At 48.0% G+C, this 13,974-nt stretch overlaps 1 protein-coding gene and 1 pseudogene across 1 annotated transcript; both read left to right on the top strand.

Annotated features, from left to right (window-relative positions):
• Positions 1-243: 243 nt before the first annotated feature.
• On the top strand, positions 244-2,511 carry LOC139438592 (testis-specific Y-encoded protein 3-like). The gene is made up of 5 exons (XM_071213680.1): positions 244-779; positions 1,660-1,737; positions 1,867-1,978; positions 2,054-2,199; positions 2,310-2,511. Exons 2-5 carry the CDS (start codon positions 1,678-1,680, stop codon positions 2,397-2,399), a joined length of 408 nt encoding a protein of 135 aa, XP_071069781.1. The 5' UTR covers positions 244-779; positions 1,660-1,677; the 3' UTR covers positions 2,400-2,511.
• A 6,978-nt stretch (positions 2,512-9,489) lies between these two features.
• The window catches only part of LOC139438578 (lysine-specific demethylase 6A-like), a 74,145-nt pseudogene continuing 69,660 nt past the window's right edge, over positions 9,490-13,974 (top strand).

Raw genomic sequence — 13,974 nt, 5'->3', positions numbered from 1 at the left:
GGAAGGGCAGGAGCGGGAGGGGCCAGGGCTCTGCGCCGCCGGAGGGGTGGGGGGGGGGGGAGCGGCGTGGGGCGTGGAAAGCGCGGCTTTCCCCGTCACTGGCCGTCGTGCCGTCACCAAACGCTGCGCATGCGCCCAGGACGTCTCCAACGCCACAGGCTGCCGGGGCCCACCCGCGTAGCTAGGGGGCGCTGCTGTACCCGCGGGCGTGGCCTGGGGAGAGCGTGTGCGGGGTCTTTCCCTGCACCGGCCCGGGCCACATGGCGAGTGAAGCGGGTCCTGGCGAAGGCCCGGCTCCCCAGGCACGCTCAGAACAGTCCCCACAGAACTGCAGGGCAGGGGCGGAGGCACAGGCCCCAGCTGGAGGGATGGAGACGGGAGAGGCGCCCTGCGAGGAGGCCGCGGTGCTCTGGGTGGAGGAGCTGCCGGAAATGGAGGTGCTGGAGTGGAGAGTGGAGGTGGTGATGGAGGACATCGTGCGGGAGAATGTAGTGGCGGTAGTGGAGGGAGTGGCCGAAGAGCAGGAGCGAGAAGCGGAGTAGAAAAGCCTGGAGGAGGGGCAGGAGGAGTGCGGGCGGGCCCAGCCAGGGTGCGATGCCGCGGAGGCCAGGACATCCCTGCAGGCGCTGGAGGTCCTGCAGTTAGAGCTGAGCAGCCTGCAAGCCCGAGCCAACCGGGCCCTGTGCCTGCTGAAGCGCAAGCTGAAGCGGAGGCTTAAGCCGCACCTGCAGCGCAGAAGCAGCATCATCGAGGGTATTCCTGGCTTCTGGGTCAAAACCGTATCCTTGTGCAACTGCGTTTAGCTAAAGTCCAGGCGCAGGCAAAGCTCCTTTCTGGTGATAGAAAGTGCAGCTTTCTTAAGTGCAGGGAGGGAATTTGGCCGAAGAGACACAAGGAAACTTTTGGGGGTGGTGAAAATGCACTAAATCCTGTTTTGACTGGTGATTATGTGGGTGTGTACAGTTGCTGAAACTGAACAGATGAAGGGCTGTACATTTTATTGTATGTTAATTGTACCTTAATTTAAAAAGATCATAAAAGCCCTCCCTCTCCCCCCCAGAAAAAAAAAAATAAGAAAACCCTATCCTTACTGCAGTTCCATGAGGAGTGGATTAGGGATGCGGTTTGGGGGAGGAGGTCACAGCTGGGGAAGGACGCAGTCCTACCTGTGAGAGGGAGTGATGCAGGGGGAAAGAGGTCCTGTTGAGGAAAAGGGATGGATGCAACCACACACAGAGATCTTGGGAGAATAGTGATTCTATTGGTAGTTTCGTCTTCCTTCTCCATGTGTAGGATTTAGCTCTATGTACTACTTACTTCAGTGGATGCATTCAGCACATGATGTCCTAAAGAGAACACTTCTGCACCCTCCCTGGGAACTCAGAACCTGCCTTCTGTATATAATTAGTAACTTACAGACCCCCATACACTTTTGTAAGAGAGAGCTCAGGATCTCAGGAAACAGATTTTCCAAGTGTAAGAGAGCAGATGGCTGTAGGGGAACAGAAAGCCAGGGAAACAGTAGAACGAAGGTAGGCTGTGACAAAGGGTCTGATTGAAAGAGATGGTCCAGCAATGCCTAGAAATCGGTGTAGACATACACTGCTTGCATCTATCCCTTCCATCCGTAGCATGTTAAGGCTTCTTGACCCGGCGCAGATTCTGAACCACCCTCAGATGTCAGCCATCATCACTGACCAAGATGTGGACATGCTCAGCTACATGATCAATTGGGAGGTGAGTCTGGGAGCATCAGCCCTCAGGGATGAGCTAGCTATTGAAGGCAAGTGGTACTGATTCAGAACCGAATCAGGAAAAGGCTTGTTCCATAGGGAGGGGTCACCTTTCTCTACCTTTCCCTGTCAGGTGGAAGAATTCAACCATCCCAGGAAGAGCTGCAAGATCACATTTTCCTTTTGGAGCAACCCCTACTTTGAAAATGAAGCCATCATTAAGATTTACGACATTACCATCACTGGTAAGAGGTGGTTTTCTGGATGGGCCAGGCACGGAGGTGTTCAAGATCTTTTCCCTCATCTTCCTCTTCTTCCAGGATACTGGGAATTTTACTCCACTCCGATCCAATGGTTCCACACTTTTGAACACCAGGCCTACAACTGCACTCACCACTGCACCAACTTTAAGCTTTTTAACTTGTTCTCTGACCACAACTTTGCAGAATCTGATAGGATTGCTGAGGTGAGGCCATCATGGGGAGCATAAGAAATGGCCTTGGAGGGCCTCCCAGCTACTTGGGTAGTGGGAATAGGGTCCATACCCTGGTCCCACCATGCTCTTTCCGCTACCAGATCGTCTGTGAGGATCTCTGGCTGAATCCCCTGCAACACTACCCAAGGATGGAAGAGGCAAGAAGAGGGAACAGAGAGGCAGACAGGTGAGAATGGGATGCAGTGGGGGTTAAATCTGTGTGCCAGCTGCCTGGAACTCTCGGTTCTCTAGTGAAGGGTAAGAGAGAAGTGGTGAGTAACCCCAGGTCTTCAGGGAGTTATTCCAAGATAGGAACCCTGGAGTAGTGTAATGCAAACAAAGTTGTCACTAGAGAAGCTTAATCCAGCTAGAGAGCAAGTCCAGGCAAATACACTAAGATGCAGAGATAATCTTCTCCACTCCTAAGCGTAGTAACATGGGCATCAGCCCCAGTCCCAGCTCCAACATTTTGGTTTTGCTCACCCTAAGATTCTTCAGTAGCCTTCCCTTAAAAGTGTATAAATCCTTAGGGAAGTACTCCCTCCAGTGTCTCATCAATGATATTTTTTTAATCTTCAGAGTATTCCTTGATTTTCACATCCAAGTTTTTCTTCTCAACAGCCATACAAATACAGGTAATATTGCATGGACGGTGAGGGACCATTTTGAACGTAAGAGTTAGAATTTAAAGACATCACAAGTAGAACACGGTATAGGCGGTGCAGGATATGGAGAGTTAAGACCCGGTCTTAAATTTCATTTAATAAATTCCATTTTTGATATCTCCGTGTCTGTGTGTATGCATGTGTGTGTTTTCCAGGGAACTCTATCTTGGCCTGCAGACAATCGAGCAGTAAACTTAACACGATAGGACAACACCACGTCAGGTATAGGAGATGCATTGTCAACTTGGTTGCCTTGCAATACTGAGGAAGGAAGGAAGGAGTAAATGGTGAAAAAACAAAGAATGAGTTTGGATAAAATTGGAATGATAATAGTAGAAGAGCAGTAACACTGTCAAGTGCGTCACTCTTCATGTGTGTTTGTATGCTAGGTGAGAAGCGCCCTCAATGACAGGGACACTCCTCACTTTAGGCCAGGGGTTCTTAATTAGAGGGTCCATAAGTTGAATTGAAAACTCTCAATTTATTACCTTTATTTTCTCTGACCTGTACCTGAAATTCAGCATTTCCTTCATTTTTGAATGTATGCAGTAGTTTACAGTAGTGTTCATCGCGGGTCGCATTACAGTCGCTGCATATGTTGAAAAATCACTTATACTCGCCCTTACTTTGAATTTACCGTAGTTGTTAGACCCAACTCTGGTTCAGTGTCTTAAAACTCCCTGCGGGTACATTCTGAGGAGGGGTCCATGGTTTTCATCTGGCTGGCCAAGGGGTCCGTGGGACACAAAACGTGAAGAATCCCTGTTTTAGTTCTTTTTTTTTTTTTTTAATTGCTGCATAAAGATAACTTAGCTGTGGGAAGCAGGCTCTCTAATGGTGGAGTGAGGGGGTATAGCAGCCATGGAATTGTACTTTGGGGCACAGTGTTTCCTACCATTTCATGCATTAGGAACGAGGAGAGAAAAGAGAGGCCAGTTAATTTTGAGTTATCATTTTTAAAAGGCAGAAGAGAAGACAAAGGTCATAGTGAACAAGGAGCTCACAGGTTGGCAAAACCTTTATGTGCTTAATTTTCAACTAGTTTCACCTATTACTGTTTCATCTTGGGTATTCTTATGAGGATGAACAAAACACAAGATGGAGGAAATCTTAAAACCCTTTACTGCTAAACGAAATGTTCTCCAAATCTGTATTAATAACACAGTTCTAAACAGGGCAACTTGTCAAGATCAGTGTCTCTAAGCAAGAGTCTGGGCAATTCAATGTATTTAAAGATTTCTGAGTCAGTTTCAAAAATTTGGTTTAACTCTGTGGACACAGGTAGACTTTCTTAATTAGTTATTTCTGAAATAGTGCTGCATAACAAACAACCTCAAGAATGTCAGCAGCTTACAACAAAAATTTATTAGGTGCTAATGATGTGTTTTTATTTATGTGCCTGCATCAATAGGTGGTAATTGTGTGTCAGCATGTGTGTGTTAAGAATAGTAAGTTCATTCCCAAAATTGAGTCTGATCTCAAAAACCTGGATAAAATGCATATTGCTGAGTGTCACCCGCAGAGATACTGACGCAGTTCAGCTGGGGTGAGGCCCAGCATTTTATTGTTAAAATGGGAAGAGTATAATGCAGTTAGTTTATGCAGAACACACTTTCAGAAACAATGGGATGATTGTTTGTGTAAGCTCTGGGCCCAGGCAAGTAAACTTGCCTCTCTTAAAATGAGACTTCTCATCTGTGAAAAATGAATCATAATAGTACCTGCCTTGTGAAGTTTCTGTGAGGATTAAAATGAGATCAGGCACTTATAAAATACGTGTCTACAATGTAAACTTTAATCCGTGCTTAGTGGCAGTGCTCCAAAAGGGGTTCGTCAGTTGCAATGAATGTACCACACTAATGAACGGTATTGCTTATGTGGGAAAATGTGGGAGGTGTGGGGAGTGGGACATATGGGAATCCCCTATATTTTTTATTGTACCATTTATGTAACCTAAGAATCATTAAATTAAAAAACACCCACAAAAACAACAAAAAAAAACAGGTGTAAATTGATGTGTTTTTGGGACATTGGAATTGTCCTGAATGATGTTGCAGAGACAGATACAGGCCATTGTATATTTTGTCATAATTTACAAAAATGTGTAGGAGAGAGTTTAAACTATAATGTAAACTATAATCCACACTTAGTAGCATGCTGCAGTATGTGTTCATCAACTGTAACAAAAGTACCACGCTAATGAAGGATGTTGTTAATATGGGAAATAGTGGGAGGGGTAGGAGTGGGACATATGGGAATCAGCTACACTTATTTATGTAACATTTATGTAATCTAAGTATGTTAAAAAATATGCCAAAAAAAAAAAAAAAAGCTTGCAGGAAATGTAGACTCCTGAGAGGAAGTGGTAAGGTGCCATTGATTTTTTTTTTTAAGACTTATTTATTTATTTCTCTCCCCTTCCCCCCCACCCCCACCCGGGTTGTCTGTTCTCTGTGTCTGTTTGCTGCATCTTCTTTGTCCGCTTCTGTTGTTGTCAGCGGCACAGGAATCTGTGTTTCTTTTTGTTGCGTCATCTTGTTGTGTCAGTTCTCTGTGTGTGCAGCGCCATTCCTGGGCAGGCTGCACTTTCTTTCGCGCTGGGCGGCTCTCCTTACGGAGCGCACTCCTTCTACATGGGGCTCCCCTACTTGGGGGACACCCCCGCGTGGCACAGCACTCCTTGTGTGCATCAGCACTGCGCGTGGGCCAGCTCCACACGGGTCAGGGAGGCCTGGGGTTTGAACCACAGACCTCCCATGTGGTAGGCGGACACCCTAACCACTGGGCCAAGTCCGCCACCTGGTTTTTGTAACTAGATGAAAAGGGGATCTATAGGAAAGAAACAGATTGGCTCATAATTGCCTGGGCTCAGCTGAATTCCTTGTTTTACTCAGGCCTCTCCATTGGGGATAGAAGGTGGAATGGCAAGTATGCAGATGCAAGGTTGTCCCCAGGGTATTCCTAGTGATGACACCAGGTATTTTACCTCTGTTAATAGCTCTCTTGTCTACAGGCAGGCTTAAGTGTTGTGCCAAGCCCAGCAGTAGGTGGTTCATAGGAAAATGTGGGGTCTCTATGCCCTCTGTGAATACACTTCTTGGCCATGAAACCCTCTATTAGAAGTCTCCTACTTATTGTACGGTGCACCACACAGTTGCTATCACAACCAGTGCTTGTGCATCTGGTGGTCCTGTCCTTTCCTATGTCGTCATTTAATAATGCATTAAATTCAAAGAATGGGACGGTCTCCTGCAGAAAGACCCACACCTGGGAAAACTCCCTCAGCAAGGGCAGACACTTCAGCTGTTCCTCCCTGAGAGTGTAATATCCTCCCAGAAGCAACTCTAGTCCATGGGAACAACAAAGGGGAGACCCTGCCCATAACTGTAAATGGATATTCATTGTTTCACCCAGGAATTCCTCCCCATGATCAGGTAAGAGTCCACATGAGCATCTCTGTCATCGCCATAACTATATTGACATTGCTGGCTCTATATCAACTCTGTCCCCCGCCAGTTTTATGGGAGATTTAATGTTCTGGATCACAGCAGCACTGTCAAGGCACAGGATTTGATATCAGAATTCATGGATCTTCCCCGCCCCTCAAACAAGCATTAGACATCACCTTTTCTATGAATTTGACGTTCTAGAAGATTTCATGTCCCCTTTTTGAAAGGAGGAAGCTTAACCTCTAAAAAAGAAGCCTAGATCATCTTTGGCTTCTGTTCCTATTTCTCACCCCACAGACAGGGCTGACAGAGGCATTTCCAGTTCCAGGAACTTTAAATTTCAAGGGACCTTTACAGTTCTTACCATGCTACTGATATGGGCTACGTGTGGGGGCTGTGTGTTTCTTCACGAATATCTGGGCTGTTTGTGTAAACTTGCTAAAATTTAAAATTCCAGCATAAGCCATGTGTGCATGCACACAGTAAGAACTGCAGCCCCGCCTATGGCCAATGGTTCTGGTGCTGTACAAAAGAGAAAGAGACTAGAGTTTATATGCCTGGTATCTGTCCATCCATTTCCATTATTACCAAAAAGGAAAACACACACACACACAAAACACCCATGATTTATACTGCCAAGAAATTCCAATTCACATCCCTTGAAGTATAGAGGGGGGTCAGGGGGCTGATTCAAGCAGAACCCACTTGTCTATTCAGGGACAAGGAGTCTGGGGTGTGTACAGGCAAGATGTGCACATCCTAGATAAAGAAGGATGCCTGGAAAAGGATATAGGCTAAACAGGGTCCATATAACCAGGAAGTCGTGCCTATATCCATGCAGAAGGATTCCAGGGTTTTTATCTTGGAAAACTCACACACATCTATACTTTAGGGAAAAGGAAAGGGATCACTCACATATGTAAAATATGCACCTCTCTAAAAAACAGTCTTGGCTTCTGTTAAATGTCTTAATATGCAAATATCGTACGACCCAGCAATTGCAGTCTGGAGTTTACCCTAGACATGCGAAAACCTATGTTTCCATAAATCTGCACAGGTATGTCATAGCACGTTATTTTTGAAAAGCCAAACACTGGAAAGAACTCCAAGATTTTTTGAATGATGACTGCTTCAAAGTGCCATGGCACCTAATATCATGGAAGAGTAATCAGCAAAGAAAGGAAATAATGTATTGACCCCTTAGTCCCACAGCCAGAAACCTCACTTTGGAAATTCAGTTAAGCAGGTGAGCAGAGCTTAAAGTGGCCATTTGTGCTGCATCTCCAGGGGCTGAGGATGACTCTGTACAGACCAGCGCCAGAGGGACCAAATGACATGCCCCATGTTAGAGATGATGCGTGACTCCATGTTTACAAAATCCTGCGTCGGGCAAAATTATGGAATTGAGATGTTTTCATGTCCCTGTGTTAAGGGTAGGATGGGAAGGAGGTGGTACGGCTCTTTGCTGTGGTATGTGCCACGTAGGGGAATCTGTGTGTGGGTGTGTAAGGAGGATGGGGCAGGAATTCCCGGTATTTCCAGTGCCAATTTTCTGTAAACATTTCTAAAAACAGCTTTTATGTCTAAGTGTGTGTGTGTGTGGGGGGGGGGGTGAAAATGTCCTGTGGTTGTGGTATTGTGCTAGAGTTTTTCTTTTAACCAGATATTACCTGTGGGAGACAGTAACGGGTCCAACGGCTTTGGATTCGCTCACTGGCGCACGTGAATCCACAAGGAGGTGACCATAGAGTTAATTAAACGAAAACAATACATCTGAACTGCTGGCGTTCGCTGAGGCTGCAGTGTACTTCCCATCGCTGCTTGGAAATCCTGGCAGCAGACGGGAACCCAGTCAGCGTTCCCCTTAACAAAGACAGTCCTCCCTCAAGCTCCAGGACAGCAACTCGTGGCTCTGCAGGAGAACCAGGCAACAAGAGAGCAATTCCCCAGAAGAGGAGGCAAGCGCTCCAGGAGCAGCCTGCAACAAGGAAGGCACTGAGACCTAGGAGTGGGCCTCGCCCTTCCCGCGCCGTCTAACCTCGCCCTTACTTCCTCGCCTCAGCGGTCAGACCTCCTACTGCGAGGCAGGCTGGGCGCAAGGCCATCCGCCCTCAGCCTCCATGGCCTCCCTACGAGCCTGCGACGTCCCGCAGCTGCTGTATAACAAGTTTGGGGTGTAACGGGCGACTCGGTCCAGAGTCAGTGTACAAGCACCCGGTAACGGTGCTCCTGCTGCAGAAGGACTGCCTGCTCTCTCAGGCAGCTGGAGGCCAAGGGCGAGCGGAGCTTTGAGCCGGACAGGCGGCTGGAAGGCTGCAGGCGGGGCCGCTTGCACCACGGGACCCACTACCGCGAGGTCCGCCAGGTCCGCTCTGGCCGCCACCGGGTACGCTTCTTCTTCCTCACCGCGTGTGCGCCCGGTGCGCGGAGAGCGTCCTGGACCACCTGCGACGGGGCGAGCACGCCCCCGACGTGGCCGTCATGAGCGCCTGCCTCTGGGACCTGTCCAGGTACGGCCGGGGGTCCTGGCGGAGCTACAGGGAGACCCTGCGGAGGGTGTTGGGTGGTCTGAGCCGCGTGCTGCCCGCGCCCTGCCTGCTGGTGTGGACACTGCCGAGCCGCTGGCTCAGACCTTGTCCGCGGGCTTTCTGCCGCGGGAGCGCTAGCCCGGGGCCGCCCGCCTGCGTCGTGGGAAGGCGTTGTGGAGGCCAACTTCTCCAGCGCCCTTGAGGCCCGCAGACGGGATTCGAAGTGCTGACTTCCGCTTCCACTTCCCGCAGACCGCGCAGCACCGGCAGCAAGCCGGCGTGCGCTGGGACCAGCGAGCTCACGCCATCTCTCTCAGCTGCTGCTGGGCACCTGGCTGACGCCTGGGGCGTGGACCTCCCGTGCCGCGCGCGTGCGGGCAGGTGGATCCTGGACGGCGCGGCGAGGGGCCGTCGAGAAGGCGCAGCCGGCAGGGAGCCCCAAGACAGCCGACATGGACGCAGTGAACGCGCTGCACCTCCCTTGCCGTCCAATCCCAGGTCTCTGGGCTCCCTGCGGCGCCCGGGCCGCCCAGGCCCCAGGCTAGACCAGGAACCCTCCACCCAGGCAAGGCACCTCTCTAACCTCCCACCTAATCCGCAGGGTCGGCCTGCATCTGGGGTCCTCATCACGCCGCACAGATGAAGCACGCGAATCCAGCTGCATGGCTGGAAGACACACCCCAGCAGGCCAGGTTCCCACAACTTCTGGTCCTCACAGCGACCGCCGAGTTCACGGGGGATCCCCAGGTGATCGCCCGCGTCCCTCGCCCTCCTCATGGAGAGGACGCGGCAGGCTTTCAGAGAGAAGTCCTGGGCGGGGCCAGAGGCAAAGCCTCGGAAGCCACACTTAGTCCAGTACCCTCCCGAAGTTGACAGGGCGTGCCTGCTGCCTGCCCTTCCCCTCCCCAGACGTTTTCTGAGTATCTGATGTTGTGGCCATTACCAGCCCTGCCACGACGGGGACCTTTTGCCCCTTGTTCTCACAAGTGGGCAGCCTGGCCAATCCTGTTTGCCGGTTGCCGTCCTCTTCCTTGAGAGAGGGTGGGACCTGCCTGGATCCCCACTGCCTTTCTCTTAGGATGCAAAAAATGAAAACAAAAAGCTCTTGCTGAAACACTGTGGCTGGCTTTGGGACGCCTTTCTGGGGCTGCACCCTGGGGCTTTGTCTCTATTTCATGGAAACTGCTTTGCTTTTCCATGGGCTTGAATATCCATTAGGCTTAGGACTAGGTGGGGCTCAGAGCAGTGCTGGGGTACCCACTAAATACGATGTCCAGAATGATTGCTGGGCTGGGGGTGTGGGCAGGAGCTACATCGAACGTGTCGTTCTCTGTGCAAACTAGCAGGAGCTGAACCTCTTGGCCTCGTGGTTTCCTGGGGCTCTCAGAGCATCGCTGACACATCTAGGTATGCAGAAGACATAAGTTTCAGTCTTCAGGTTACAGAGAAGAGAGGAGAGGCTGAGAGGTGAGTAAGTCTTGTTGACGGTCAAATAGCTGACCAGCAGCTCCATCAGGGTGTGTACCGTGGACTAGAAGTCCCTGCCTCCAGGTTACACTCGCCAATTCTAACAACACAGGGGTGTGCCCTGAGGAACACAATACCATGAGCTGAGGGTGGAGTCTGGCAAAAACCTAGGCAAGCCAGGTTTTTGATGGGTGACGCCTCTTGCAGATTACTCTAGCTTTTCAGTAATATCTGAACTGTGGAGATGGGAGTACTCCAATTCTGATGCTTTGGGATGGGTGTTCTAGAAAGACAAATGCATTTTATTGGTATACCCATTAATATTCTGCATGTACCTACACAGTTGCATGCCCACTGTGCTAAACAGCCATGCAGATAAGCTGTCAGTATCCTTTTGTTTGCCTCTATGATTTGGCCTTTTATAAGTGTGCAGGCCAGGATGCTAGGAGCATCCATGATACAGGAGCCTGCGATAGAGCATAGCCTCTAAAACTCACATCTAGATACAAGGCAAAAGCAGCCTGTGTCTGTACCACAGGGAGTGCCCAGGTCCACCCAAAGAGGAAATAGCTTAGAATAACAACCTAGAATAACTCTCTCAGAGTCAAGAAATAAAGGTCCAGGGATTATAAAGTTTAGGAAGATTGCATTCATATGCAGGAGAATACGTTCTAAGGGAACATCTTACAATGATGAAAGAAACGAAGCAATATTTGTTTTTAATTTTTTTTAAATTATTTTATTTTATTTCTTTATTTGGCCTTGTTTTGGGGGAGATTTTGGACTGCAGATGGGTTGCAAATGTGCAGGGGAGGATTACTGGTGGGGGGCGGTGGTGGGGGCATGCCTCTATGGAACATGAATGTGTTCAAGTGCTCATGGGTTGTTGTCTTGGTGGATGAGATCCTTACAATAACTGAAGAAATATTGGATTCCCATCTGGTAGCTGTGTTTCTTTCTCTAATAGAGTGGCAAGAGTCTCTAGAGTACATTACATGGGCAGTGCCTTGCAAAGGAGGACAGACCAATACACCAACCTCTTGATATTGATGCTTGCAGGGATGAACCTTTTCTTGTGAAATGGAAACTTAGCCGGTGATACATATTGCCTAAGAGTTACCCTCTGAAAGCCTCCTTGTTGCTCAAATATGGCCTCCTGTTTGGCCAAACTCAGCATATAAACTCAGTATCTTCCCCCAGGCTGGTGCATTGTTGCAAACTGAGGCATAGTGGTCTCACAGGGAGACACTGCTGTTTCCATGGCTACGCTTGCAACCTAAGGAATGCAGTAATTAAGAGTTCCTGGCAAATAGGATGAAGCTGTTAAAGGCTGAAAGAAAAGATGAGCACATACCTTTTGAAGTAAATAGAACACTTAGACTTTGTACCTTGAGATAAGATTTTTTTGAATTCCTTAGACTATGAGTAATGCTGATAGTTAAGTGCCTGTTGCTGCTTATTGTCATGTAGGCTAAGTGTTGCTGCTTGTCACATAGACTGGGGTATATAGACAGCCCCTTGTAAACAACAAATTGTCTGATGAGTCTCTACTAGCAGACACCTTGCTCCCAGCTCTCTCGTTCGTTCTTTTTCTTCCTTTCTTTCTTTTTATTTCACTCTCTTTTTTCTCTTTCTTTCATTCCCGATACCCTTCAGGTTCAAATCTCCAACAGTGAATGGTTCCTGGTGGTGAGTCTCCCTGGCACTGAGAGATTATAAGCAAGTGACTACTAGGAATGCTTGGGAAAAAGACTGTGGAAGGGGGAAATATTAAATGCATATGAGTTTTTTATATGGCTAAGGTATTATTTCAAATGGAATCGAGAGTTCATTCCAGAGCTTATGGTTATGCATGTCTCAGGAGGCTCTCACTGAATGTCACAGCAAACTGTGCCCAAAGCACAGGAGCTCCTGAAGGTTCTGGAGACATCTTGACACTATAGGCAGGGCAGACAATCCCAGAGAATTGGCATGCTGTTGTTGGGCCTTTCCTTGGAATATATGATGGCCCATTTGTCCAGGGTTTCAGAATTAGACTCACTTATAGTTTTCCTATATGGTTCTTCTACCCCTTACACTTGAACCCACAGTTAGCGCTATACCCATTTAATCTATGTCCCAGAGACTAAAACCTCCTAGCTGTTCATAGGTTGAGCCCTGAATCTCAGCAGAGTTACAGTTCATTGCACTCACCAAGGACAGCTAACACAAGGTGAATGATGGACAATGCCCACCTACAACTGTGAGCAAGATGGTCCCCTTCATCTACCCCATGGGATCTAAGCCCCCACAATCGGAAGGAGAGTGGGCATCACCATCCCCAAATCCTGAAGATTGAGGAACAAACAGAACATAAGATGGGAATGCATCTATGGACTAGTCATTACTATTCCAGAAATGGAAGAACTTGTAACAGTGACATAAAGACAGTTGTCACCAGAGGTTCAGAGGGAAGGGAGAGGGGGGAATAGATGTAACACTGGGCATTTGGGCAACATTGAAATTGTCCTGCATGACATTGTAATGATGAATAGAGTCCTTCATATATTTCATCATAATCTATAAAACTATACAGGGCAAAGTGTAAACTATGATGCAAACTGTAGTCCATGGTTAGTAGCAATGCTTCTATATGTGTTCATCAATTTTATCAAATGTTCCACACTAAGGAAAGCTGGTGTTAATGGGGGAAAGCATGGGAGGGGAAGGAGTAGAGTATATGGAATCCTCCAGATTTTTGATGTAACATTTATGTAATCTAAAGCTTCTTCAAAGTAAAGAAAAAGGAAAAAAAAAAGAATACTAGTTTAGGAAATACAGAAGCCTGCATTTGAGTAGCTGGAAGCTCACAGCCATATACAAAAATGTAATTCAGGGATTATATATTCTGGAAGTCTATATCAAATAACAGTGATCAATATTCAAGACCTCATCAGCCTAAGAAGCTCGCACTTGAGTATAAGGTTCATTCAAGTTAGGTTTATATAGCAGGAAAACTAGCATTATATCCAGTTAAGAAAAAAGCCTGAATTTATGTGCTCACATTCACAGGCAAAGAATTGGAATGCAGTTATATTCAAGAATAATGGAACCCCAGAAATATTCAGCTAGGAAGGTACACCAAATGCACAGAAAGAAACATGATTTGTTTACCTAGGAAGATCATACCTATGTGCAAGAAGGAAGTAGGCCGGGGTTTATACACATGAGACCTTTCAAACTTACTGAAATGAGGAGGCCAGGGCTACACAACTGAGAAACTTATACAAATATCCAAAGAAGTGGCTATGGACATTTGCTCCAGAAATTTGAAACCCATATTTTACACCGAGACCTCTTTTCTTTGCCTTTTTTCCTTTGGTGTTGCGTGCATCTCCGCCCACTGAGACAACAACCAGTGACCACATGAACACATTCCTATTCCCTAGCAGCATGTCCCAGGTGCACCCATCCCCACACATCCCCCCGCGATGGGCACCCTGTGCTAGGGACTCTCACCTGCCACTGTTGCCAAAAGAATTCCCTCACAATGTTTTCTAAGCCACAGTCGTCCGCTGACAGAGTTCACCTGGGAGTGGGTTTCCTTCAGCCATCCCCCAGGAGAGCCAGCCTAAGGCTTCCCTGCTCGCTCTTGGGAGTGTGAATGGTCTAAACCTC

Source organism: Dasypus novemcinctus (genome assembly GCF_030445035.2).
Source record: "Dasypus novemcinctus isolate mDasNov1 chromosome Y unlocalized genomic scaffold, mDasNov1.1.hap2 SUPER_Y_unloc_1, whole genome shotgun sequence".
Lineage (NCBI taxonomy): Eukaryota > Metazoa > Chordata > Mammalia > Cingulata > Dasypodidae > Dasypus > Dasypus novemcinctus.
The sequence above is the reverse complement of the archived record's forward strand: the minus strand, read 5'-3'. Positions and strand labels throughout refer to the sequence as shown.